Raw genomic sequence first — 25,458 nt, 5'->3', positions numbered from 1 at the left:
TTTCTGACCGAATTCCGAAATGGTGAACAGTTGAATTTCGGAAAATTTCGGTTTCGGTCCCCACCGAAATTTTGGATTTCGGTCGAAATTTAAAACCGTGGATACAAGACACTCATGTTTCTTGTCTTTTATACTGTAATAGGGTTTTACTGTCCAAAAAAAACAAAAGCACTTACCTGACAATTAAATGCTAAAAGACAAGATACATGAGCGCATGTATCAAAACCAAGGATTTAAATTTCGGTTTCGGACCCCTTGATAAACGAAATTTCGGTATTTTCGGTCAAAATTTTGGTAAAATATTAAAATAATTAAAAAAACACATTTTTTTGGGTGAAATTTAAGGGGAAAACGAAATTTCGACCGAAATTCCAAAACTTCGGGCGAAATAAAATACCGTTTTGGTCGGTGTGGGTCTCCACCGAAATCCGAAAAGCATGATCAAAACATAATTGTGCTGAAGTCAAAATTTCCTTTAATTAATCATATCAGCTAAAACATCAGGAAAAATGATGGGTCCCATTCTTCTGTGTGTAAAAGAGTAGTCATAAATTAGACTAAAAGAGGTGGCCCGGGGAAGAAGAGGGACCGAATATATGATTTCACTTCTTATATTTTCTAGTTTTATTATTAAAGGACGTAGATGTTTTCGCCCCACTGTAGGATAATGCGCCCCCCTTTTGACGTGAAATCGCCGTTTAAGTCTGCCGACAATTCACGTTAAAAGTGGGGAGGAAAAATCATGTCCCTTATTAAATTTCAAATCAAGAAAGAATTTAAGTCGGTTGTCCTATTTGCATGTGAAACGACGGTAGAACCTCACACTAAGGCCTCCGTTTGGTTGCTGGGTTTTTTTTTTTCCTAGGATCTATGTGGGAGAATATTTAGTGGTCACATCAGCTTTTTCTTGGTGACATAAGAAAAATCTTGTCTTGAAAATGGTGGTCTATCTTTCTCTTTCTACCTTCTCTCTCCACTCATCATAATATCTTTCTCTAATTAATGCTTGTCCCCTCCTTTGTCTCCTACCTTTACCCACATAAATCCCAGGAAAAGAAAAAAAAAAACCAAGCAACCAAATTAATAAGCTATCATCGGATAGATCTCCACCGTTTATTTCTCCACGTGTATTGTGATTTAACAGCTGGTGAGACCCAGTTTCCCTTAATTATGTTCTGGCATCTGGTTTTAGATCACTAATTAGACAATAAGGATTCTGCCTGATTAGCAGTACTTAAAGTAGGGGAACTGGGTCCCACCAGATGGAGATTTTTATTTATTTATTTATTGAATAGCCCCAACAGATGGATAGTCTAGATTAGGGGAAGTGATATGTTCGCCCCCTTTTCTTCCCTTGGCCACTCATCTCTACTGTAATTTTTTTTTGATGACGTAGGATGCCCCCACCCCTTCGGGAGTAGGACTAGTCCCTACGGATACACGCAACGATCCACTCACCACGTGTTTCAGGTAAGTCGGAGGCGGGATTCGAACACTCGTCGACAGGGAGCAAACCCGTGACTTTATGCCGAAGAGCCAACGCCTCGGTGGGTTCTTGTTTCTCTACTGTATTTATGACTACTCTTTTTCACTAAAAGGGGTGGCCCAGGGATGAAAAAGGGGAAAATATATCATTTCCCTTGGACTAGACATTGGAAACTATTAATTTAGTAATTTTATTTTTGTAATTAGGGGAAATGATAGTATTATGAGAAGCATTATAGTATTATGACTTTCCAATAATTGGGATCATCCGATAAGTGTGATTTGTGGTCTTCCAGACTATGCGTTGAAAAACTTGACATGCAGATATTTGTCATATTCAGTTAATTCCTCTGAGGTGGCTGTTCTCAAATCCAAAAGCCAACCGCGAAATCGCTTTATGTGAAATTGCCTAGCAAATCCAATACGTAAATAATCGCCGAAATTGTCCAGGTTTGATGTAAAAATCGACCTAAAATTTGTTTTATGTTATGGGCCTAAAACAAAATTTATGACGAATTTATTACTGAAGAATTGCCGTCATAAAAAAATGTTTTATGCCTCTCTTAGTATCAAAAGAAACATAGAAAGTCATTTAGGCCAATTAGCAGTTCTTAATTAATTGTAGAAATGATATATCAGGCTCCATTTCTTCCCCAGGCCAACCCCTTGTGGCTTGTGGACTGTAAGGTAAAAATATAAATTGAGCAGTCATAACTCATCTACTACAATATAGTGGGCGGAAAAAGATATTTCTTTTCTTTTTATCTGGGATTTACATGTCAGCATTACTCTTTTACCATTAACCCATTTGCTGATATCTAACAGCTATCTCTATATGAGACATTATTTGAGGGTAAAATTGTAATCTACATACGAAAAAGTACCGACACAGGGTACCTGTCTATGACAATTACGGAAAAAAACTACCAAGAAGAGGTAAAGACATATGACAATGATGAAATAACTACTTTATATTACTCATGCAGGACACTTGAAAAATATTGACGGATTCCGAGCACCTGAAGAGGAACAACAATTATGGAAGCCTCTATCGATTGGAGGGCTAGGATCTGCCTATGGAAATGATTTTACGGGTACGACCGATTGATGTTGTGTTCCATAACATGGACGGTTTAGACCAACTTATGAAAATGGATGGATTTTTTGAATTATTTGAAAATTCTATGAGAATTACACGTCACTTTTTTTGACTTTTTTTAACAAAGGCACCCATTCAACCCACATATTTTCAATCCTACCCCCTCTTTTATGTTTTTTAACAAAGGCACCCATTAAAACCACATAATTTCAATCTTATCCCCCTCCTTTATGCCTTTTTAATAAAAAATCTATAGGGTGATCTTAACCATCCGATTTAAGAGGAACAACATATTATGGAAACCTCTATAAATTGGAGGGCTAGGATCAGCCTATGGAAATGATTTTTGGAGCACATCCTATTTATGTTGTGTTCCATCACATGGACGGTTTGGATCAACCGATGATGTGATCCGTACAGTTCTTTGTCGGCCCGTGCATCGCACGGGATTTTTTACTAGTCTACTACTATATAGCTAGAGAAAAAAGAAATTTCTTTTCTTTTTATCTGAGATTTACACGTAAGCATTACTCTTTTACCATTAATCCCTTTGCTGATAACTAACATCTATCTCTATGAGAAATTATTTGAAGGTAAAATTGTAGTCTACATACGAAAAGTACCCACACATGGCACTTGTCTATGACAATTAAGGAAAAAACTACCAAGAGGAGGTAAAGTGTGGACCCCGATCCTGAGAGAGGACGAGTGCGGCAAGGGACGCGAGGTCCCCCTGCAATCCTCACAGATCTCCACAATGTGAAGGAGAGCTCTACCAAGGAACTCTCAAAATATGTGCCACTCTCACAGCATAGCATGAGTGGCGATACAAAACGAATGAGATACATCCTGATCCGGAGCCAGGACTCGAAACCAAGATATACCTAAAAATAACTCAAAGTCGCCATCCATGGATACGCCATGGAACCAAAACAAATGCTCCGTCTGCAACGGATAACCAAAGATACAAAAGGTCCGTGCCTGATTACGAATGGAGAAGGTCTGAAAAGCACCCCCAATTCGTCCGAGTGAAAGCACTTGGTCTCTTATGCCATTTATTATTAACCTCGAAGAGTTTCGGGCGAAAATCATATGAAATGGAAACGAAATATCCCCGAGAAGACGTCTACCTAATCATACATGGCTCGGGGATGAAATAATACGCACATACAAAACAAAATAAATGAGGTGTGTCGCCTAATCACAACTAGGTTATAAGTGACATGCTTAACTAGTGTCTAAGTTCTGATGGACAAACACATACATGCTACAGTTAAAGGTATAAGGTTTGCGCATGAAAATAAGAAAACATAGCAAAACACACAACATAACAAATCCTAAGACTCTAAACGATTGAGCCCGAGTCCTTGGATGGTCTGATATTCATCCCAAAAAACCTACGTATCCCCGCCTTCACGAAAATCAAGGTAACGTAGTTCTTCGCGCATATTCTAAGCTAGGATGCCTAAGACACCTAGACATCTACCCTATACTCGACCAAAAACAAACGGACCAGTTCTTAAAGCTTCTTGAACGATCATTTAAATTTCAATAGATTGTGAATTTTAGGACAGCCTATATGCCCTAACTAAATGCAGGTTAGCCCTAAGCTAATGCAGGTAGTTCCTACAACCTATGTGTAACTAGGCTGTGCTTCCTAAGCAAATAAAGGACTAAATAACGCATCTTATTCTAGTCATCAGTCGGCGATGTGAATCGCCCACTGACCGAACGGAGGCGCTCCTATAACTCTAGGACAAACCCCTAACTCTAAAACAAGCACACAACAAGCACAGCAAATCAAGGACAAACCCGCTAACTCTAAAAGAAACTCTCTATCTAGGAGGAACTCCTAACTCTAGAGGAAGAGCTTTTCGAAATCAATGTGCCGTTTATTCAAAAAGGTTTAAAACACTATTTACAAAAGTTTGGCTGGACTTGGGATACAGATCCCAAGCTGCACTACGTACCTCCTGGAAGAGGATCAAGCCAACGTAGTTCGAAACGAACTCTCCTACTACTACTAAAAATTAACACTCCAAATGATTTTGAATTTTTCTAGTTTTCAAATGTTTTTTTTTTTGGATTTTAAGATATTTCGAATGTTTCAAGTGCTTTTGGATTTTTAGAAAGTTTTCACCCTTTTGGTCAAAGACCTAAGGGAATACACAAAGCAAAACCCTAGGGACGAACCCTAAGGCTAACAGGGGAAACCCCTAAACCAGGTAAGCTAGTGCCAAAGATAAGGAAATGATCTAACACTACCAAAGGGACGAATGAGTCAAAGACTCTCTAAAAAAAGCCTTCGCGAAGATAGATGAGTCAAAGACTCTACAAAGGACAAATGAGTCAAAAACTCACTAATAATACCACTAGGAAAGACAAATGAGCCAATTACTTTCTAATACTACCATTTAAAGGATGAATGAGTCAAAGACTCTCTAATACTACCACCTAAAGACGAATGAGTCAAAGACTCCCTCCAGAAGAAGGGAGGATTCTAACATTAGGCTGAGTAAGCCTCCTAAAAGAGAAACTCACTAATGAGGCAAAGCCTGCTTCCCTAAGAAGGCACGACTTTTCAGCGAGACAGAGCTTGTCTCCTCAGATATGCAACTAAATTCTAATGAGACAGTGTATGTCTCCTATGTGTAAATTTTCTATAAAACTAAAAAAAAAGGGCTCCCTAAGGGATAGATTCTAAAATGACAAGGCGCGCCTCCGAAGGAGAATCACCTTAGCGAGACCGAGGGTGTCTCCTAAGAGAGGCGTGATTTCGCTTATGTAAGACATGGGTTGTCTCCCTAAGGGTGAGCTCTAATTTCTATAGGTGTCTAAAAGACTGATGCTAGTTTACTAGAATACAGAGGGGAGCGCTATTTGGACTGAGCAAGTCCCCTAAGGATGGGCTTCTTTTTTCTTTCTTTTTTACTTGGCAATCTAAGCCACTTAAGCTCTCAACATTTAAGAATCCGAACACGTCTAAATCATTAAAAGGGTAATATAGTATAGATTGCTAGCACAACTATAATAACTCAAATATGATATCAAATCACCTTGTATTTTCAATCATCATAATTCAATTCACATCTGGATCTCTAAAGATTTATCAAAACTTGAACAGTATCCATGAAATAATTCTGATGTATCACATTCACATTTTGCTCACTTCCCTAAATCAACTTATCTTTTAATATTTTAAAGAAAAGCTTGTAGAGTTTACCATTTTAACCACCTGAGAGAGTATCACAAACTAATCAAAAGAGAAGATAAGCTATAATAGCGCAACACCCACAACAGGTTTGGACGAATATCATCTTGTAACAAACAAAAGTATCATTCCAATAAAATCACCTAAGGGTTAAGCTTGTAATCCATGAGTCAAATATTAACAATAATTTGTAATACAGGATATCATTGACTCTCTCATTGATCTCAAGAAACCGAGACTATAATCCATCTATACCCAATGTATCTTGTCGTCAATGAATTTACAGTCCATTACATATATGGCTACACCCAGCAAGATTCCACCAATGAAATCACAGGCATTTCATTTATAAAACAATATCCTAAGCAATGAGTAATAATGATTGTTTCAATGATGTAGGCTATAAAAGGCCTCATAAATTGGTCCTTTTTGCATCAGAAACAATTTTTTTTTTTTTAAATCTCAAAGATCATAAAATCAGGTTTTGACTAAAAAAAATCAGGAAGGGATTTTGAATACCTAATATTCAGCAATTTAGTGACCAACATCTGCATACGTGCATCTACAATCCACAAACATAACATGAACCATGTTTCCAGGTTCAATCACGCCTCTCAAAACCAAAATAGAATTAGTAGTCCATGTAATGTGAATCTCATACTTTTAGACCAAACACCAGTATTACAACAAATCGAAAATGAACATACTGTACTGGTATGGAATTTTAGTATACCCCAAAACCCAAAGCAAATTCGAATATCATTAGAATACCCATTTCACAGTATATGACGAGGATCCATGTTAAAACAGAAACAAGGATAGAAACAATGTAATGATTGAGATTTTTAGCATTTTTCGCAAAGTTTCAGAGAAGATCAGAAACAGAGTCTTAATTCTAGAGTTCCTCTTCATTAAAACAAACATGCGGATATCAATGGACTGGATGATCAAACGAATTACATTCCAGAGAAGAGATTAACCACGCTACTTTAATTAGAGCAACCCATGATTCATATCAACAGGGTGAATAACAACCAGAATTGTTATCGCCCTAACAAGAACAAAAGTGTATACACTACCTTGCTTCAGGGGATACTCCAAATTCTCTTCAAGTTTCATTATAGACATCACATTAGAGCTTGTTGCAATACCACAAAGTAATCTAAGAAACCAAGTGAAGTTTCGAAGACAAGCAAGTTGTTGTGCCCATCGAACATGATTGAGCTGGTGTCATTTTACATGGAAAGTAATCTAGATCATGGGAAATTTTTGAACATGGTCATGCCCATCTATATTGAGCCTAGATTCTGAGAGAAAGGGTTCTATTAGAAGCAGAAAATGTACAGACTCTAGACTTTTGTGCAATCAGCAGGGGGACCAAGAATTCCCAAAAGATAAATGAGATACAATAATCTAAGAAATGTGACAAGGCTCACGCATGAACATTCGAGATAGAAAAGGTGGATATATCAGCTCCCGGGTCTAAATTATGTCGATTAGACAAAACAAATATCCGAGACCACTGAAGTAGTGAATATGAAGCCAGGAAGAACAATATCTTATAGAGTTTTAGGGCATAACGAAATCTCAAACAAAACATAGCATTATCCGCTATTGATCTAAATGATGGAAATGAGTAAAAATTTATACAAATCAGGCCACTGCTCAGATACTCAAATTAGCATGCCGGAAAAACAAATCAAATGAAGAACCGATAAAATCATTGAAACCCATTTGACACTCATCCAAACACTATCAATGAAACACTTCTCAAACACCATCAGTAAAACAAATCTCTAGCAAGAAGCAAAATCCAAACCCTCAATTGAAGAACAACCACAATAGGAATTAATAAGAAGAGTAAATGGGTACCTTCTTCTCTGTCTTACTCTTTGGGTTCTCTTCCTCCTAATCTCTCTATGCTTGCTTTTCTTCTTTAAGAAACTTTAGATCACAACTATTTTTTTTTCAACCTTCTCTTCTTTCCCAATTTCTACTATGTATTTAGCTTTAATAAAAACCCCAATCGAAGGAAGAAGAATGCTTTGGATCTGAAGAGGTGATGGAGTTGGCCGGAGCTCCGGTGGGCTGTGGTCGGAATTAATGGAGGCAAACTCAAAGAGTGGTGGATGGGCTCTCAATCTGGTGGAAAAAAGGATGGGGTAAGGGTTTAAATTGGGTTCCTAGGGTAACAGAGGAGGTAAGAATTCTAAAGGGTTTAGAAATGGTTGTAAAGAAGAAGAAAAAGTGATGGGGTTTGATGGTGGTAAAATTATAAATGAAGAAGAAGAAGAAGAAGAAGAAGAGGTGGTGGCGTTGACCGATGGTGGGGAGATGGGATTTGCCGGAGAAGATGGGGTTGGGTCGGAATGGGTTTGAGGATGGGGTTGAAACAGAGGGTTAGAAAATGGTGGAGATGGAGAAGAATCCGATGAGGGTCTTGATTTTGCCGAAGGTGGAAGATAATAGAGGTACCGGTGGTGGGATTCCGACAAAGGTTGGTCGGAGAAGATGGATAGAGAGGATAGATGGTGGTGGAGGTGAGTTCGAGGGTGGGGAAGAAGATGAAGAAGAAGATGAAGAAGATGGCTGGCCGGAGGTGGTGAGATAGCAGCTAGCAGCCCTCGTTCTCCCCCTCTCTCTCCTCTTTTTTTTCTTTCAGAACCATAATCGGTTGGAGTTTTATTAGACGAAAATACCAAAAATTCAACCCCCCCTTTTCCTCTGAGACAGCCACCTTCAGTGTATTTTTAATACCTTTTAACCCATAGGGGGGGGCCTCGGGTAAGACAAGCCCAAGCAAAAATAAGATATAATTGCCCCCCTCCTTTTCCATGGACAGACCATCTTCAATGTATTTATAACAACTATCACATTAGCAAAGGGGTGGCCCAAGTAATATCAAAAGGGAAAATTTTAAGAAAAAATATCTCTTTGGAAAAAAAGATCTCAACCCTCCAATCCCCTTTATGATCAATGGTGAGGATTTGGAGCTTTCTAACCACATAGGAAGCTGGAAGCTTCCTAAGATTCTCCCCTAACTAATTTTGTTACACACTAATCCGTATACCCCTATATCTCCCTGGACAACCCATTACGGAAAATTTGAACTGGTTTTCCAGGTTCCAGCGCACCCCTATTTCTGGCTAAATCGCCACCCTTGACCTTACACTACACTACACTACAAACCTCGTCCGTTTACTAGGCAAATCGCAACGGATTCGGACGAAATTTTATGGGGACCTAAATGAGACCCTAACCTATTCTAGAAACAAATTTGGGACATTAAAACACTAGTTTGATAGGGTTTCCAACCTAACGACTCTATTAGGGTTCGGTCAAAAGGGGTGTCTACATAAAGACATATGACAATGACGAAAGAACTACTTTATATTACTCATAGAGGACACTTGCAAAATATTGATGGATTCCGGGCACCTGAAGAGGAACAACAATTATGGAAACCTCTATCGATTGGAGGCCTAGGATCAGCCTATATCGATTGGAGGGCTAGGATCAACCTATATCGATTGGAGGGCTATCGATTGGAGGGTTAGGATCAACCTATGGAAATTATTTTACGGGCACAACCGATTGATGTTGTGTTCCATCACATGGACGGTTTGGATCAACCTATAACCCGCTATAGATCGCAGGGTTCAGATCAACCTATGAAAATTAGTTTTGGGGAACAACCTATGTAGGCAGTGGCCCATCTAACGGACAGTTTGGATCATCCTATGGTACGGGCCATACCGTACATTTTAATAAAGTGAGGAGTGCAATCATCAAAATATGGTGAGTAGTGCCATTATAAAATATGGTAGTGAGGACATTAGCACTATATATAATTTGAAACCATCGTTGTTACTTGGATGTTCCCACGCGGGTCGGGTTCAACCCGAATTTGGGTTGGGTCGGGTTAAGGTTTTTCGCAAATCGGGTTGTGTTGGGTTGGGAAAAATCAACCCGAATTGGAAATCGGGTCGGGTCGGGCTGCACACCAACTCGACCCGACCCGAATTTGGGTTCCATCTGAAGAAGTTCTGTATATGTGTTTTTCTTTTTCAACATTGAAATAGTCTCCATAGTCCACAATGGACGGGTGCGGGCCATACCGTACTTTAATAAAGTGAGGAGTGTGATCATCCAAATATAATAGCGCACATAACATTTTCCTTTGTTAATTGTTAGTCCTTGTTTGGTTTGGATTTTGAAAACCGATTGTTAGTTAAAAACTGATTATTGGTGACTCACTATTGGTTCTCAAAATCCAAAACAACCCGGCTTCAGTTGAGGTGGTCAACAATTGGTACCATATCAAATCGGGTCAACCCGACCCAACCTAACCCGAATTGGAAATTGGGTTGGGTCGGGTTGAGGAAATTGCAAATCGGGTTGGGTCGGGTTGAACCCAGTCGGGTTGGAAATCGGGTTGGGTTGGAAAATATGGGTTCCTCGCGTTGGGTCGGGTTGAGACCCAAGTTGCACCCCGCTAATGATGACGAAAAAACTACTTTTCCTTATTAACTATGTGCGGGTCAAATTACAGAAAGTTTGGTACTACGAATGCAGGACACCTGTAAAAATATTAATGAATTATGGGCACCTTAAGAGGAACAACAATTATGAAAACCTCTATAGATTGGGGGGTTAGGATCAGCAAATGGAAATTATTTTATGGGCAGAACCTATTTATGTTGTGTTCCATCACATGGACAATTTAGATCAACCTATGATGTGGTCTGTACAATTCTTTGTCGGCCCGTGCATCGCACTGGGTTTTTTGCTAGTAAGTCATAACATGGCCATCTAAGAAAATATATCACCCTTATCAAACATGGCACACCAGCCACACAAAAGCAGCATCAGGTAAGACTGATCTCGTTATCTTTCAAAACGTACTCTTTATAAATAAAGGGGTTAAAATACTCAGAGAATCAATAATCTCAAAATCGATTTCATTTCAGACATGGAGAATCGCCAAAGAGGAGGAGGAGGGATCGAGAACGGCCACGATGAAGAAAGTCCAGTAAATCGCGAGGCTTTTGAAATAGAACACAATGAGCACAAAAACAGAGAAGAAGAAGAAGAGGAGTTAGGTCTTTCAATCGAACAGATTTTTGATGGAAAGAGGGTTCCTTCATGGCAAGAGCAATTAACGTTTAGAGCTTTCGTTGTGAGCTTCGTTCTTGGCATTATGTTTAGTGTCATAGTCATGAAGTTCAATCTCACCACTGGAATTATACCTTCGTTGAATGTATCTGCGGGATTATTAGGGTTTTTCTTCGTAAAAACATGGACTAAGTTTCTGGAAAAATCTAATCTTTTGAAGCAACCTTTTACGAGGCAGGAAAATACAGTCATTCAGACATGCGTTGTTGCTGCTTCTGATATTGCATTTAGTGGTATGTGATTTCTATTCTATTGCATTTTTATTTATTTTTTAATTTCTTTTCTGTGAAAGATTTCTGATTTGGATCTGTTTTTTATCTATTTGGAGGGAAAAATGGGTTTGGAAATTTTGGAGATTCTTGATGGGTAGTGATTATTGATATCAACACAACCATGTTTTAATAGTTGCACGGTTTCAGCTTGTCTTTTCTTTTTAAAATAGCTTTGTGAGAACTTTTTGGGAAGTGTAGTAACTCCGGCTGCAACAGGGTCGGGTTGGGTCGGGTTTTTCAAAACCCTAGCCCAACCCAGGATCCCATTATCTCGGCCCTGACCCGCCTTGACCCTGAGTCAGGGCCGAAAAACCTCAACCCATGGCCCGCCCTACAGGGCTCAGTGCTGGCCCTGGCCCGCCCTGATTGGTCCTGATTGGGCAGGGCCGGCCCTAACTGACTCTAGTGAAAATACCTGTTAAGAGAGCCAAAAATAAAGCAACCACTTATCATATGAACAAAATGATCAATAAACAAAGAATGGGAACAAAATAAGACAATATGAATTCAACAACATGACGGGCAACATAGATAATTAATAATAATAATCTAAAGAAACATCAATTCAAGATAATAAAAAACATTAGCAAAAGAAACATGCATAGATGGTTCAATTCTGTAATAGAAAACTCAGGGTCGGGTCGGGTCAAAGTACCTAAGGCATTAACCCAGAACCCAACCCGACCTGAGTCAGGGTCTAAAAAAATGAACCCTGACCCGTCCTCAGGGTTGGAAAATCCAGCCCTGTTCAGGCTCAGGGCGGGTCAGGGCTGACAGGCCAAACTTGCACCCCTAGTAGTAACCTTTAGTTTTGACAACTCTTGAAGTACTAAAAAAAAAAAAAACATGCCCATAAAAAAAAGTAATAAAAAACAAGTTACTATAGTGGAAGTATCAAAACATGGTAGTGCTGATATCATTTCCCTTCTTGATTTTCCGTGAGAAACCGTGGGAAATATATACAGAACTACTGGTGTATCACCATCATGATATTGTGTCTGGTTTCTTCCAGCTTTTCCAAATTTTGCCTAGGTTGATACACTGAAATCTGTGTATATGTGATTTTATACAGTGTCAGTGTAGTGCAGTATTTTTTCAAAAAGAACTGTACGGCCCACATCATAGGATGATCCAGACCGTTCATATGATGGGCCACAACGTAAATAGGTTGTCCCTCATAAATCATTTCCGTAGGATGATCTCAACCCTTCGATATATGGAGGTTTCTATAGTAAGCAGTTCCATAGGATCATCCTATGGAAATGGTTTTTGGGGCACAACCTGTTTACGGTGTGGCCCATCAAATGGACGGTTTGGATCATCCTTTGGTGTGGGCCGGACAGTCCATTCTGAATCGATCTGATCGTTAATCTCAGCTATCACGCCAATGATTATTCTGTTAATCCTTGCATGGAAGCTAATTAATTGATTGCTAAGAGCATCCGGTGGTCCAATTTTAAATCTATGGTGTTTCGAAAATTAATTCGACGGTTAGGATGGATGGGGATGTTTGATTCGATGACAGCTAGTTAATACACTGAGTTTTAGTGTAAATACTCTATGAAACGTAGTCGGCGTGGCCTTATCATAATCTCAATTTTTGGCGAGGGATATTGATATCCCCACTCCCATGTTTTACTGATAAGTGAAAACACTTTTCATTTCTGTTTAGAAATGACTTTGAAAAGAAATTTTGGAGCCCACTTTCTTTGTCAATTGCCACAAGCAAGATTCAATCTCTTGTAAATGGTACAATAAAAAAGAAAGACACTTTTAGGCTCCTTCCTAAAAGAGACTTATGGGGCCCACTGCTGCATCCTTTATAAATGGAAGCATAAAAAAGAAAGCCACTTTTAAAGCTCCTTCCATATAGGACCTAAAATTTGTCTTTTAGGATCACCCTCATCCATGCCTGATCAACACCACAAAGTGATAAACATCCTTTTAGGTCATTTTCTTAGGGGCCATTTGGATACGTGAATTTTAGAATCCGGTGTTTCTTCAAAATTATAGCTAAGACACAAGAGAAGAAGTGGACCAGCCGTCGTTTTTTACTTCTCGCCCTTCTTTCCGACAGCAAGAGAGTAGCAGATCCTCCCATTTTAGAAATCTCAGGATGCACCCATTTTTCCAGATTTTAGAAATCTTAAGATGCAGGAGAGATTTTTAAAACCTGAATTTCTCACTTAAAATCTAAGAAACGGTGTCAGGACAGCACGACAGCTTGATCATGAACCCTCTTTTATACTATTTTCAGACTCGGCTCTATTTTTACATCCTAAAGATTTATTTAAAAATTCACATTTTGAATGAACAATGTTTGCACATCGGGGATGCAGTTTTCTTGTAGATATTTAAAAGTAGGTAAATGATATCAGCACTACCATATTTTGATATTTTTGCTGACCCATCTTGTCTTTTAGTATTTAAAGAGCTGTTAGAAGGTTATTACATTTCCCAAAAATCTCTTACCAGACAATTAAAGAAGAAAAGACAGTTAGGTTTGTGCAAATATCAAAATATGGTTGTGCTGATTACATTTCCCTAAAAAGTATTACATTTATAAGGTATGTAATAGTCAAAGAACTTTTAAGCACCACTGCTTAAATCCAGTTTAAAGTTATGCTAAACATGTTATCCAAGATTATCTAAGATCCTGAGCATCAAAGGGGCCGTAACCTTCAGTTAGAATGACTTCTATTTATGCAGGAATAAATTATTTGGCGACTAACCAATTTCTACTCTCTTACTTATACTGTTAAACTGTTCTCCCATCAAAATTTGTATTAACAGGAGGCTTTGGAAATTACCTCTTCGCGATGAGCGATGCGGTTGCCAAACAGGCGACCGAAGCGAACAACCCGCAGAATATTAAGAACCCAAAACTGAGTTGGATGATCGGATTTCTCTTTCTCGTCAGTTTCCTTGGCCTCTTCTCTTTGGTGCCTCTCAGAAAGGTACTTTCCGAGAGAACTTCTCACATTTTGAATTCAGACCAATGCATATCCTGCAACCAATGTCTTTGGGCAATTTTCCGCCATTTACTGTTAATCTATGAATGCTTGTAAATTATATTACATTAACATAATCAAATAAATTTGCCACTAAAAAACCCAAAATCAAATAAATTGATCAAGGTTACTTGTTGCAGATCATGATCATAGACTATAAGCTCATCTACCCTAGCGGCACTGCAACTGCTCACCTTATCAACAGCTTCCATACACCACTGGGGGCCAAGATGGCAAAGTAACAATCTGTCAAGCACTGAAACCTCATTAGCATTTTTTTTTTCGGTATTCCGTTGAACAAACATTAGAATTTCATTGAATTCTCTGACCTTTTACTTTGCTTTTTAATTTTTCGTTTCATTGTTACAGAAAACAGGTGAAAACATTAGGCAAGTTCTTCTCCTTTAGCTTCCTATGGGGTTTTTTCCAGTGGTTCTTCACAACAAGTGAAGGTTGTGGCTTCCAATACTTCCCAGTCTTCGGTCTCAAAGCCTATGATAACAGGTAACTATATCAACCTTGCATCAAGTTTAAAGGAAAAATAAAACTAAAACACACCAAATTAAATGTAATTTTGAGTCCAATAATCAGTTTTTGACTCACAATTAGTTCTCAAAATCCAAAACAAACAGGGCCTTTATTTGATTATCGAAATTTGATTCTTTTAACTCATAGTTTTTCTTTCTTCTTCAATCATCTGAGCACAGGTTCTACTTTGATTTCTCAGCGAGTTACGTTGGAATAGGGATGATATGCCCTCACATTGTAAACGTCTCTGTGCTTCTCGGAGCTATTCTTTCATGGGGGATTATGTGGCCTCTCATCGCCACCCGAAAAGGCCATTGGTATGATGCAAGTCTCAAATCTACCAGTATGCATGGCCTCCAAGGATACAGGGTAATTAAGATGACCAAAATCTCATCCTCTATAAGGAAAAATAAACTATCTAGTGCTTGGTATATATGCTGGATCATTGGTGTAGGGAAGAACGATGCCCCGTTAGATTATGATCCAACGGGACCGGATCGTAGGGCAATCCAATGCATAGTTGCTTGAAACTCTTTGGGCAGGTGGGAAACTCGTTTCACCTAAAACATGTTTCTCACGGGTGGGAAACGCGTTTCTTGAGTTTCGGTAACTTTTCTAAAACCTGATAAAAAAATACCAAAATGTTTCTTAAACGCATGGGAAATATATGAGAAACTTATAACACGTGATAAATGTATGAAAAAGTCGTAGAAAATGCATGTGAAATGTGTGGGAAACATGTGTGGAACTTACGAAAATCAATTTGGAAAAAAAACATAAAAACTAGATTAGATATTTAAAAAATAGCATATAGTGTAATAAAGAAAATTAAAATAGAAATTTGAAATTAACAAAATTTCAATCTACAAAACCACATATTTCGTGTTTTTCTTATGTTTCACATGTGCTTATTCTATTGTTTCTGAAACGCGTCTAATATGTTTCCTAAGAGGTTTCTCATCGATTTTTTATCGTTTTCTCCTTTCTTATTTCCCCTATATTTTTTTCATGTGTTTCCTATTTTCGTTTCACGTTTTGCTTCCCGAATTCGTTTCCCACCCTGGTAACTATGATCCAATGTATATTGTAAAAACCCAAGATCATGGTATTCTATCAATATTCCATGATCACAAACCCAATAGATCTAATCAAAACAGTACAAATATATTAATCTAGGGATCTAACAATGCAAATTACTAGAATACAAAAGAAAGATTGAAAACTTATCTGGATCAGCCATGGCAATGATCGAAATGGCTGGATCTTTTGTTGCTTCTCTAGTTTGCCTGATCTCTTGTGGGAGAGATCTCCTATGGTCAAGTTAGATGGCACAAAAGACCAATCGTATATTTATAGAAAAGGCTTCTTAAAGTTTCACCCAAAATAGAACGTTGTTTGGCTTAATCTATCCAGAAGACTTAATTGTAGTTGAATTGGACTAGATCCATGTCTCAATAAAGATGAGATGCACTGATTACCCTTATACCCTTTACTAATCATTGTGTTCAATGGGTAACCCCAGTCATTTCACTCACAATATTATTCTTCAATCTAGACGTAAGTTATAAATTCCGATCTGTTCCGGCCGGAATGGACCGTAATTCCAGTTCCGGTCTGGAATCCGGAATGGAACGACGATATATTCCGTTCTGGTCCGGATTCTGGTCGTTCTAGCTTGAATTCTGTCAATAGGCATAATGCCATGTTTCGTCCGAAATTCCCCATTTTTTGTGTTTCTTCATCTCCTCTTGTTTCCTCTTCTTGGTTCTCATTTTTTCTTCCTCTTTCTTCATAAGATTTACATGTAAATAAGGGAATACCCCACATGTGGATCTATTAAAAATAGTTTCAAGACTCAAATCTTAAAGGATAAAAAGTCAACTTTCTAGTTCTAGTACAAAATTTGAAAAAATGGGTCGGGTCAAAATCTCAACTTCCATAACTTCTAAATAATGGGGTATTTTTCTAATTTAAAAAATTCATGAATTCAATAATGTCCAAACATTATTAAATCCCAAAAGTCCGGTGAAAAAAATCTCATAATTTGGTCTCTAAAAAATTTTCATCTTGTCAGGCACTAGTCAACACACTTAAGATTTTCCTTTAAGTAAATGTTGGATCTTTTACATATTTTGTTCATGTAATTGTTTCTTATATTTTTTTAACCATTTCTATTTTTTTGGATTTTTTTTCATATTTTTAACTCTTAAAAAAATATTTCCCTCATTGTAGCAAAACGAAACACCGAACGAAACGGAATTTATAACTTAGATCTAGAGAGTATATCTTATATCACGGATTGCCCACATATGATCTTACGTATATGCCCTCTGGATTCTTCACAGACCATATCTAACAGTTGATAAGCCAACAATGGAACCAGACAGCTTAGTTTGAAGATCAAACAAGTCTAAACTCTGTCATGAACAAGCTCAGGCCAAACATGTTTTAAAAAAAAGTTATGAAAGGCTGTTAGGATCAATACGTCAACCTATCTTCTAATGTTCCTACTATTTTCACTAATCTCTTATTGTACTTACAGGTCTTCATTGCCATTGCCATGATCCTCGGCGATGGCCTGTACAACTTTTGTCTGGTCTTACGCCGAACCTTATTTGCCTTAGTTCGACAAAGGCGCAATAAAGACACTAGTATAAATCCTACCAATGATCGCACGTCTCCTACTGCTGAGCCCCTCTCTTATGATGACCAGCGGCGGACAGAACTCTTTCTAAAAGATCAAATCCCCTTATCAATTGCAATTGGGGGCTACGTTGCCACTGCTGCCATCTCCATCATAGCCCTCCCCCACATTTTCCCCCAGCTCAAATGGTATTTCATTTTAGTCCCTTATATCTTTGCACCAGTTCTAGCCTTTTGTAACGCCTACGGTACTGGCCTCACCGATTGGTCTCTCGCTTCCACCTATGGGAAGCTTGCCATTTTCACAATTGGAGCATGGGCCGGCGCTTCACATGGTGGTGTGCTTGCAGGGCTCGCTGCTTGTGGTGTTATGATGAGCATCGTCAACACCGCCTCTGATCTCATGCAGGACTTCAAAACTGGCTACTTAACACTTGCTTCGCCCCGCTCTATGTTTATCAGCCAAGTGATTGGCACTGCAATGGGCTGTGTTATATCCCCTTGTGTCTTCTGGCTTTTTTACAAGGCCTTCGATGATATTGGCCTTCCTACTTCAGAATACCCATCCCCATATGCCACTGTGTATCGAAATATGGCGATACTTGGTGTTGACGGATTCTCATCGCTGCCAAAGCACTGCCTCACTCTTTGTTATGTGTTTTTCGCCGCCGCCATTCTAATCAACTTGGTGAGAACTCTTGTGGGGAAGAGGGTGGCGAGGTTTATTCCGCTCCCAATGGCTATGGCAATCCCATTTTATCTGGGGTCTTACTTCGCAATCGATATGTTCCTTGGGACCGTGATACTGTTTGTATGGCAGAGGATGAACAAGGCGAAGGCAGATAAGTTTGCACCGGCAGTAGCTTCCGGTATGATTTGCGGCGACGGAATATGGTCTTTGCCGGCATCCATGCTCGCTTTGGCAGGGGTGAAGCCACCCATCTGCATGAAATTTCTATCAAGGGGAACAAACCAACAAGTGGATAATTTCTTGGAAAAACTATCTTAGTACTCATCTTACTGAAAGTCTTTGCTCAATGTATCCATCTCTATGTATTTGTGGGCCAGTATTTGCACTGATAGGAAGAGAGTGATGGTACACAGTACGCATGATGCTTGTGTTTGAAATTAATATAAAGATATGCTTTTACAAACTTTGATTTATGACTTGGAAAGTAAGAGGGAGAGAGAGAGAGATCCCGAGAATTTTATATATTTATTAATTGAATAATTGACTTTGTTTAAAGAATAAGGTGCCCAAACCCGTGACCTAAAAGGGGTGACCCGGGGTCTTCCCTAACCCGTGACCTAAAATTGACTTTGTCTGGCCTTGGCTTGTGTTGCCCTTGTGGCCCCCTTGTATCCTATCTCTTTTTTAGTTAATTCATCTGGTGGGGGTCTTCCCTAACCCCAGTTTGCCTTAAAAAAAAAAAAAAGAGTAGTCATAAATCCTCAGATAGATCTCACCATATTATGAGGAATGATAGATGCAAGGGCCCTCTTTATACAAGGACTAAAGAAGGGCCCTTCAATAGATCCACGTCATTAACTGTAACCGAATTCAGTTTCTCAAATCTACTTTAAAAATGACGTGGATCAATTCAAGTGCCCTTCTTTAGTCCTTGTATAAAGAGGGCCCTTGCATCTATCATTCCTCATAAAGTTTTAATATGGTGAGATCTACCCGACCAGATGAATTAACTAAAAAAGAGATAGGATACAAGAGGGCCACAAGGGCAACACAAGCGCAAGGCCAGACAAACAGAAGCAGAGGGACAAAACTGTCCACAGAGGGAAAATATTACATTCTACAGTGGCTGACTCCCAGGGCATCATTTTTAACAAGGTTCATCAGAATTTCAGAGACCTCTGCTGTGTTGGGAAGAATTTTGATTTACGACTACTCTTCACTAGAAGGGGGTGGCCTGGGGATGAAAAGAGGTGAATATACTCATTGGAAACTACCGATTTACTAATTTTATTTTTTAAATAGGGGAGATTTTTTAAAATGTTTTCCTAGTTGTCAAGTTTCTTTTCCCCCATTGATCATCTGTGTAAATAACCCAAATCAAAGTATATTTTACTTAATTTTGATGTAAAATGGGTGTAGAACAAATTTTACCCCCATTTTATCACTTCAGAATTGCAGTCATAAATTTGTTACACGCCCATTTTACATTGATAGAAAGTAATGTCATTTAGATTATTGGCAATTTGTGAAAAGCAATTTTGCTGTTGACTTTTGCACGAGAGAACAGCCACACAGGCTCTTTTGGCAGATTTTGTCTTATTCATTGCTTCATCTGATGTGGTTATTCTCTCATGCAAAAGTCAGGCGCGAAATTTTTCATGTTATCACTTGTAACCTGCCGAGGAGAACGTAGAAATGATACATTCGGCTCCTTCTCATCCCAAAGGGCATTTCGCGGCTGGTCTGTCGCATGTCAGACCACCCACCTCATCAATGGAGACAAAAGCTGTTGTCTTCATTTACGAGGTGGTTGGTCTGACATGCAACAGACCAGCTGAGAAATGCCTTTTGTGATTGACCCTAGCAAATCCCAACATGGTGTGGTCCGTAAGGTTTGGATCATCCTATGCCCTATGGTGTAAGCCCTTATAGTCCCTTATTTGTCAAAAAGTATTGTACGGGTCACATTATATGATGATCCAACCCGTCCATATGATGGGCCATGATGTAAATAGTTTTTGCACAAAAAATCATTTCCATAGGATGATCCTAGCCCTACGATCTAAAGAGGTTTCCATAATATACAGATCTAAGGTTGGGGTCATCATATATAAATGATTTTTTGGGCACAACCTATTTACGCTGTGGCCCATCATATGGACGGTTTGAATCATCCTATTATGTGGTCCGTCCAGTACTCCTTGAAAAATAAGGGGGCTTACACCGTATAAAATCTCCCGAAATCTGTGCATACTGCACAGTATATCTAAAATTTTATACGTGTAGTCTAGTATTTTTCAAAATGGACTGTAGGGCCCACACCATAGGATGATGCAACCGTACATCTAATTTGAGATTATCCTATGGAAATGATTTTTGGGGCACAACCTATTTACGTTGTGGCCCGTCAAATGGACGGTTTGGATCATCCTGTGGCGTGCGCCGTACAGTCCATTTTGGATCGATCTGATCGTTGATCTTAGCTATGATATTTCTGTCAATCCTTGCATGGAAGCTAATTTATGGATTGCTATGCGTATCCTGTGGTTCAATCTTAAATCTAAGGTGTTTGAGATGTTTAATTGGACGGTTAGAAATTTAGAATGGATGGGCATGTGCATAGATTGGAAGATAGGTTGTTGATACACTGGGATTCGGTGTATATTCTATTCACAAGTTTTAAGCTTTTCCTGGATTTTGCGTGAGCTGGTAATGCCAACCTCTTGTTTTGACTTTTCCACCCGGCTTTTTTGGGAAATGATTTAAGTACAACTATGTTTTGATACATGCGCTCATGTATCTTGTCTTTTAGTATTTAATTGTCACGTTAGTACTTTTTGGAGACGGTAAAAACCCTCTTACAGTTCTTTAAATATAAAAGACAAGAAACATGAGCGTCTTGTATCAAAACATATTTGTTTTGAACCTTTTTTTTCCTATGAAATTGGTATCTTTGCACGTGATTTTCTCGATCCAAATAAAATGACACCCCCCCACTCCCATGTTTTACAGTTTTACTAAGAAGCAATTTTGGTACCTGCTTTCTTTGCCGGGAATTGCTAGCGTACATCGTAAAAGGGTTTTTGCGGCTGGTCTGTTGCATGTCAGATCAGCCACCTCGTGAATGGAGACAAGTGGTCTAACATGCAACAGACCAACCGCGAAAATCCTTTTGCGATGGACGTTAGCAAACCCCTTCTTTGCCACTAGCAAAATTCAATCTCTAGGAAATGGAAGAAAGAGCCAAAAACATAAAAATGTAGGAAATTCAACCTCTATAAAGAAATTTACATCTATAAGATATTTAATAGCTATAGACAAATTTACTTGTATAAAATATTAAATCAATACTAGGGCGGTCCAGTGCACCAGGTTCCCACCATTGTGGGGTCTTGGGAGAAGCCAAGAAAAGATTACAAGATAGTGAGGCAACTCAAGGAGGAAGAAAATCAAACATCTCTAAAGCCGATCTCTGTAACCCATACCTCATTAGTCTATTCGCCTCCTTATTTGCAGATCTTCTAACATGGTTAAGAATGATGGAAGGACCTTCCACTTTATGCTGGATTTCATCAAAGAAAGGGGTGACTCTCCAAGGGGGCAGCCACCCTCCACTACCACCTTGTCCAAAAGAGTATAATCCAAAGATCTTATTCCTTGGAGAATGGCCCTAACCTCCACCTCGCTAGCGTCTACAACCCCCACCGGCCCAGAGAGCTGTAGAAGTTTAGCTTAAGCATATCCCAAAGGGGACGGCTGTCACTGCTGCAACAGATCTCCTTCAAACCCTCCTAAAGGTCAAACGTTGAAACAAACCGAAAGGATGGAAGGGACTTTACCCAAACAATCGTTAAAGCAATAATTTTGATGAAAAGAAAGTGTGAAGATTTGGCCACGCCAACAAAAAAACCGAACAATTGAGGATGTTGTTTTCTTGTAGATATTAAGAAGTTTTACATTTGGGCAGTGATAAATCGACCCCCATCTCTCTCTCTCTCTCTCTACATTTATAAGGTAGTTAATAGTTAAACTTTTCAAGCTTTAAGCCTACCGATAATTTGTCTGGGTTCAGTTTCTTCCAGTATTCATCAAAATCATGTAGTGAGCAATTTATCCTGGCTATGGTTTCTAATTTTTATTTTTATTTTCAAAATTTAATCCTCGTAGCTTGTTTTGGAACCACTGCTTAATCCATTTTAAGCTTATGGTAAAAAATGTTATCCAAGATTATCAAAGAGCATGAGCATCAAAGGGGCTGTAACCTAAGGTTAGAATCACTTCTATTTGTGCAGGAATCCATCCTTTGGGGACTAACCAATCTCTAGTTGGTAACGTTTCTTGCAAACTGTTCTCTGATCAAAATTTGTATTAACAGGAGACTTTGGAAGTTACCTCTTCGGGATGAGTGATGTGATTGCCAAACAGGCGACCGAAGATAACAGCCCGCAGAATATTAAGAACCCAAAAGTGAGTTGGATGATCGGATTTGTCTTTCTCGTCAGTTTCCTCGGTCTCTTCTCTCTGGTGCCTCTTAGAAAGGTACTTTCTCAGAGAACTTATCACCTTTTGAATTCTGTCCAATACATAAGAAGAGAAAATGATCATCTTCCCTGACGGGAAGAAGTCCTGCAACCAATGTCTTTGGGCAAATTTCTGTTATTTTCTGTTAATCTCTGTCTTGGGACCCTAGTAGAACTCTCCCTACAAGCTAGCTGTTAAGGGGAAGGTGCCCAAGTCCTTATATGCCCTTCCACATCAGTCTTACTTTCCCGATGTGGGATATTTGCTTTCGCATGGAACCGCGACACTAAGAATGCTTGTAAATTATATAACATAAACATAATCAAATAAATTGATTCAGGTTACTTGTTACAGATAATGATCATCGACTATAAGCTCATCTACCCTAGCGGCACTGCGACTGCGACTGCCCAGCTTATCAACAGCTTCCATACACCTCAGGGAGCCAAGATGGCAAATGTGTTTTTGAAATGGAGATGGGCCACAGCCGAAATAGGTTGTAACCCAAAAATCATTTCCATCGGTTGACCCTAACTCTCCGATCTGAATGTTAGAGGGTCGATCCTAACCCTCTATAGATAGGAGGGTTAGGATCAACCTATGGAAATAATTTTTGGAGTACAACCTATTTAGGCTGTGGCCTATCCAATGCACGGTTTGGATCATCATATGGTGCAGGCCATACCGTATTTTTAATAAAGTGAGGAGTGCAATCATCAAAATATAGTAGTGCTAATAACATTTCCCACATTTTATTTCTTTTTAAATTTTAATTGTGTACAATGCTTAGTAGGACCTACTTGGACACTCCGATGGACAGTCCAATTTGAAATGGATCGTGACCGTGAAACAGGAAGTATGATCCGAAGAATAATCCAAATCCGATCCGACCGATAAGAAATTTGAATGGATCGTGACTAGGATAGGTGGATCTGATCCGAAGTGGATCCGTTGACACCCCTATCTGGGGCCCACCAACTGTTCAAGTAGGGTGAGAGAGAGAGAGAGTTGTACCGTTGTGGCTATAAAAGGGGATGGATTTATCCTAAGAGGAGGGGGGGACTTATAGGGGAATTTATCACTGCCCAAAACCATCGTTGAAGTAGGGGGGGGGGGGGGGGGGGGGGGGGTGAGTGAGACGTTCTTAACGCTTTGATTTCTAGGGCTATTTCCTTATCAGGCTGCCTTCCTGAATATCGGTTTCCAGTTTATCTCTTGAGGAGGTTTAGGGTTTATACAAGGCTCAAGTGTCAGGTTCGCCTTCCATTGGGTGCCATTTTTTACCCCATCACATTCCATAGTCAATATCTCAACATGCATGGAGAAGATTTTGTGCTCTCATTGGATCCTCGCAATTGGTATGATAGAATAATCAGAGGGGGGGAGATATTAACGATAACTTAAGTAAAATTTGAAAACAAAACGAAAGAAGGGAATAGATATGTGATATATTGAAATTGGGCAAGGCAAGTCAATTAAGGCTCTATCTTAACAAAGTTTCAATAATTCAATGGATATATAAACTATTGACAAGGGCTGTATTCCAAGTTCAGTAGCGGATCAGTATGCCTACTGTCAAGGTTTTAAATTTCGGTCCTATGAGAAACTGAAATTTTAGCTGAAATCCTGAATTTCGGCCGAAATTCGGTAACAGGCGCTCGAAATGTCTTTTTTTGGGCCGAAATTACCGAAATTCTGTAAAGGAATAAAAAATTAATATTTTCCCTTAAATTTCGCCGAAATTTCGACATAAATTTGGTATGTTTCGGGAATTTCGGTTTCGGAACGTTTTGGTTTTGGTGTTGACTGAAATCCGAAATTGATTTTGGTCGAAATTTAAAACCTTGCCTGCAGTTAAGGGGAGGGTGGCCAAGTTCCAAAGATATTGATAATATAGGGTATATAAATGTTTCACCTCCATTGCAACTTGCTAGGGCACCTTTGGTGTAACGACCCGATTTCCGACGAGTCGCTACGAGCAAAAGAAAGCAAAAATCATGTAACTATTTTTTTTTTTATACAAGCATCAACTACGATAGAATCTTATTACAACTGAAAGATGTCTTATCATAACAAAGTATTGATAGACATGGTAAATGACGCAAGGCGTCAAAATGTAAAAACTCAGGAACAAACTCTCTGATAACACAGTCCCTTATCCCATGGTTCCTTCATTTGCAAATGCTCCACCATCTAATGCCTCAACTCCTGTGGTGGAGGAATCAACGTCAAGCAGAGTGATAGTAACCTAGCAGGTATGATAGTTCAATCTAAACAGCAGATCAAGATCCATATTTATTCAAATAACATTCAAATACTTTTCCAACATAATAATTCATAGAGATTTTCTAAACCAGAATTCAATTCAAATAAACTGAACAAATACTTTTCCAATATGATAGAAGGTCCAGCCCTGATACCATGATGTGAAATCCCGATCCTACCCATGTAGATATTGTCTGCTATTATCCGGTTCTGGGTCATGCCCTTTTGGGTCACTGCCCTTTTGGGTCCACGCCCTCCCCAGTTTTAAAACACGTCTACATAGTGAGGAGAAATTTTCCATATACAGCCCAGCAACCTTTCCTACCTTTCCTCGAGATTTTCAGAATCATTTCAAATAAATACAATTTAAACTGAATCCATTTCAACATATAATATAGAATAACTTAGAAACAATGTAAATCAAATACTTCACCATTCTTGTTGGATACATTGAAAGTCGTACGAGCAAAGTTAGGTATCACCTGCCTTGTAAAGACTTCGGATGTATATATATTGGGACGGCCTCTAAGTGAGGGTGTGAGGGGCATCATCCTGAA

General features: G+C 39.0%; 1 protein-coding gene across 2 annotated transcripts; it reads left to right on the top strand.

Annotated features, from left to right (window-relative positions):
- Nucleotides 1-10,691: 10,691 nt before the first annotated feature.
- Nucleotides 10,692-18,578, top strand: LOC143886835 (putative metal-nicotianamine transporter YSL12). Of its 2 annotated transcripts, XM_077390980.1 has the most exons (6): nucleotides 10,692-11,203; nucleotides 14,036-14,199; nucleotides 14,394-14,491; nucleotides 14,623-14,757; nucleotides 14,961-15,150; nucleotides 17,324-18,578. In XM_077390980.1, the coding sequence occupies exons 1-6, from the start codon at nucleotides 10,768-10,770 to the stop codon at nucleotides 18,431-18,433; spliced, it is 2,133 nt and encodes a 710-aa protein (XP_077247095.1). In that variant the 5' UTR covers nucleotides 10,692-10,767; the 3' UTR covers nucleotides 18,434-18,578. The 2 variants fall into 2 exon arrangements, with proteins under 2 accessions (XP_077247095.1, XP_077247096.1); XM_077390981.1 differs by lacking the exons at nucleotides 10,692-11,203; nucleotides 14,036-14,199 and having other exon boundaries at nucleotides 14,477-14,491; nucleotides 14,981-15,150.
- Nucleotides 18,579-25,458: the final 6,880 nt, after the last annotated feature.

This window comes from Tasmannia lanceolata, unplaced genomic scaffold (assembly GCF_043159265.1).
Source record: "Tasmannia lanceolata isolate RefF3 unplaced genomic scaffold, GAP_Taslan_0.1 ptg000011l, whole genome shotgun sequence".
NCBI classification, from domain to species: domain Eukaryota; kingdom Viridiplantae; phylum Streptophyta; class Magnoliopsida; order Canellales; family Winteraceae; genus Tasmannia; species Tasmannia lanceolata.
Note: the sequence above shows the minus strand (reverse complement) of the source record. Positions and strands in the feature narration are given on the sequence as shown.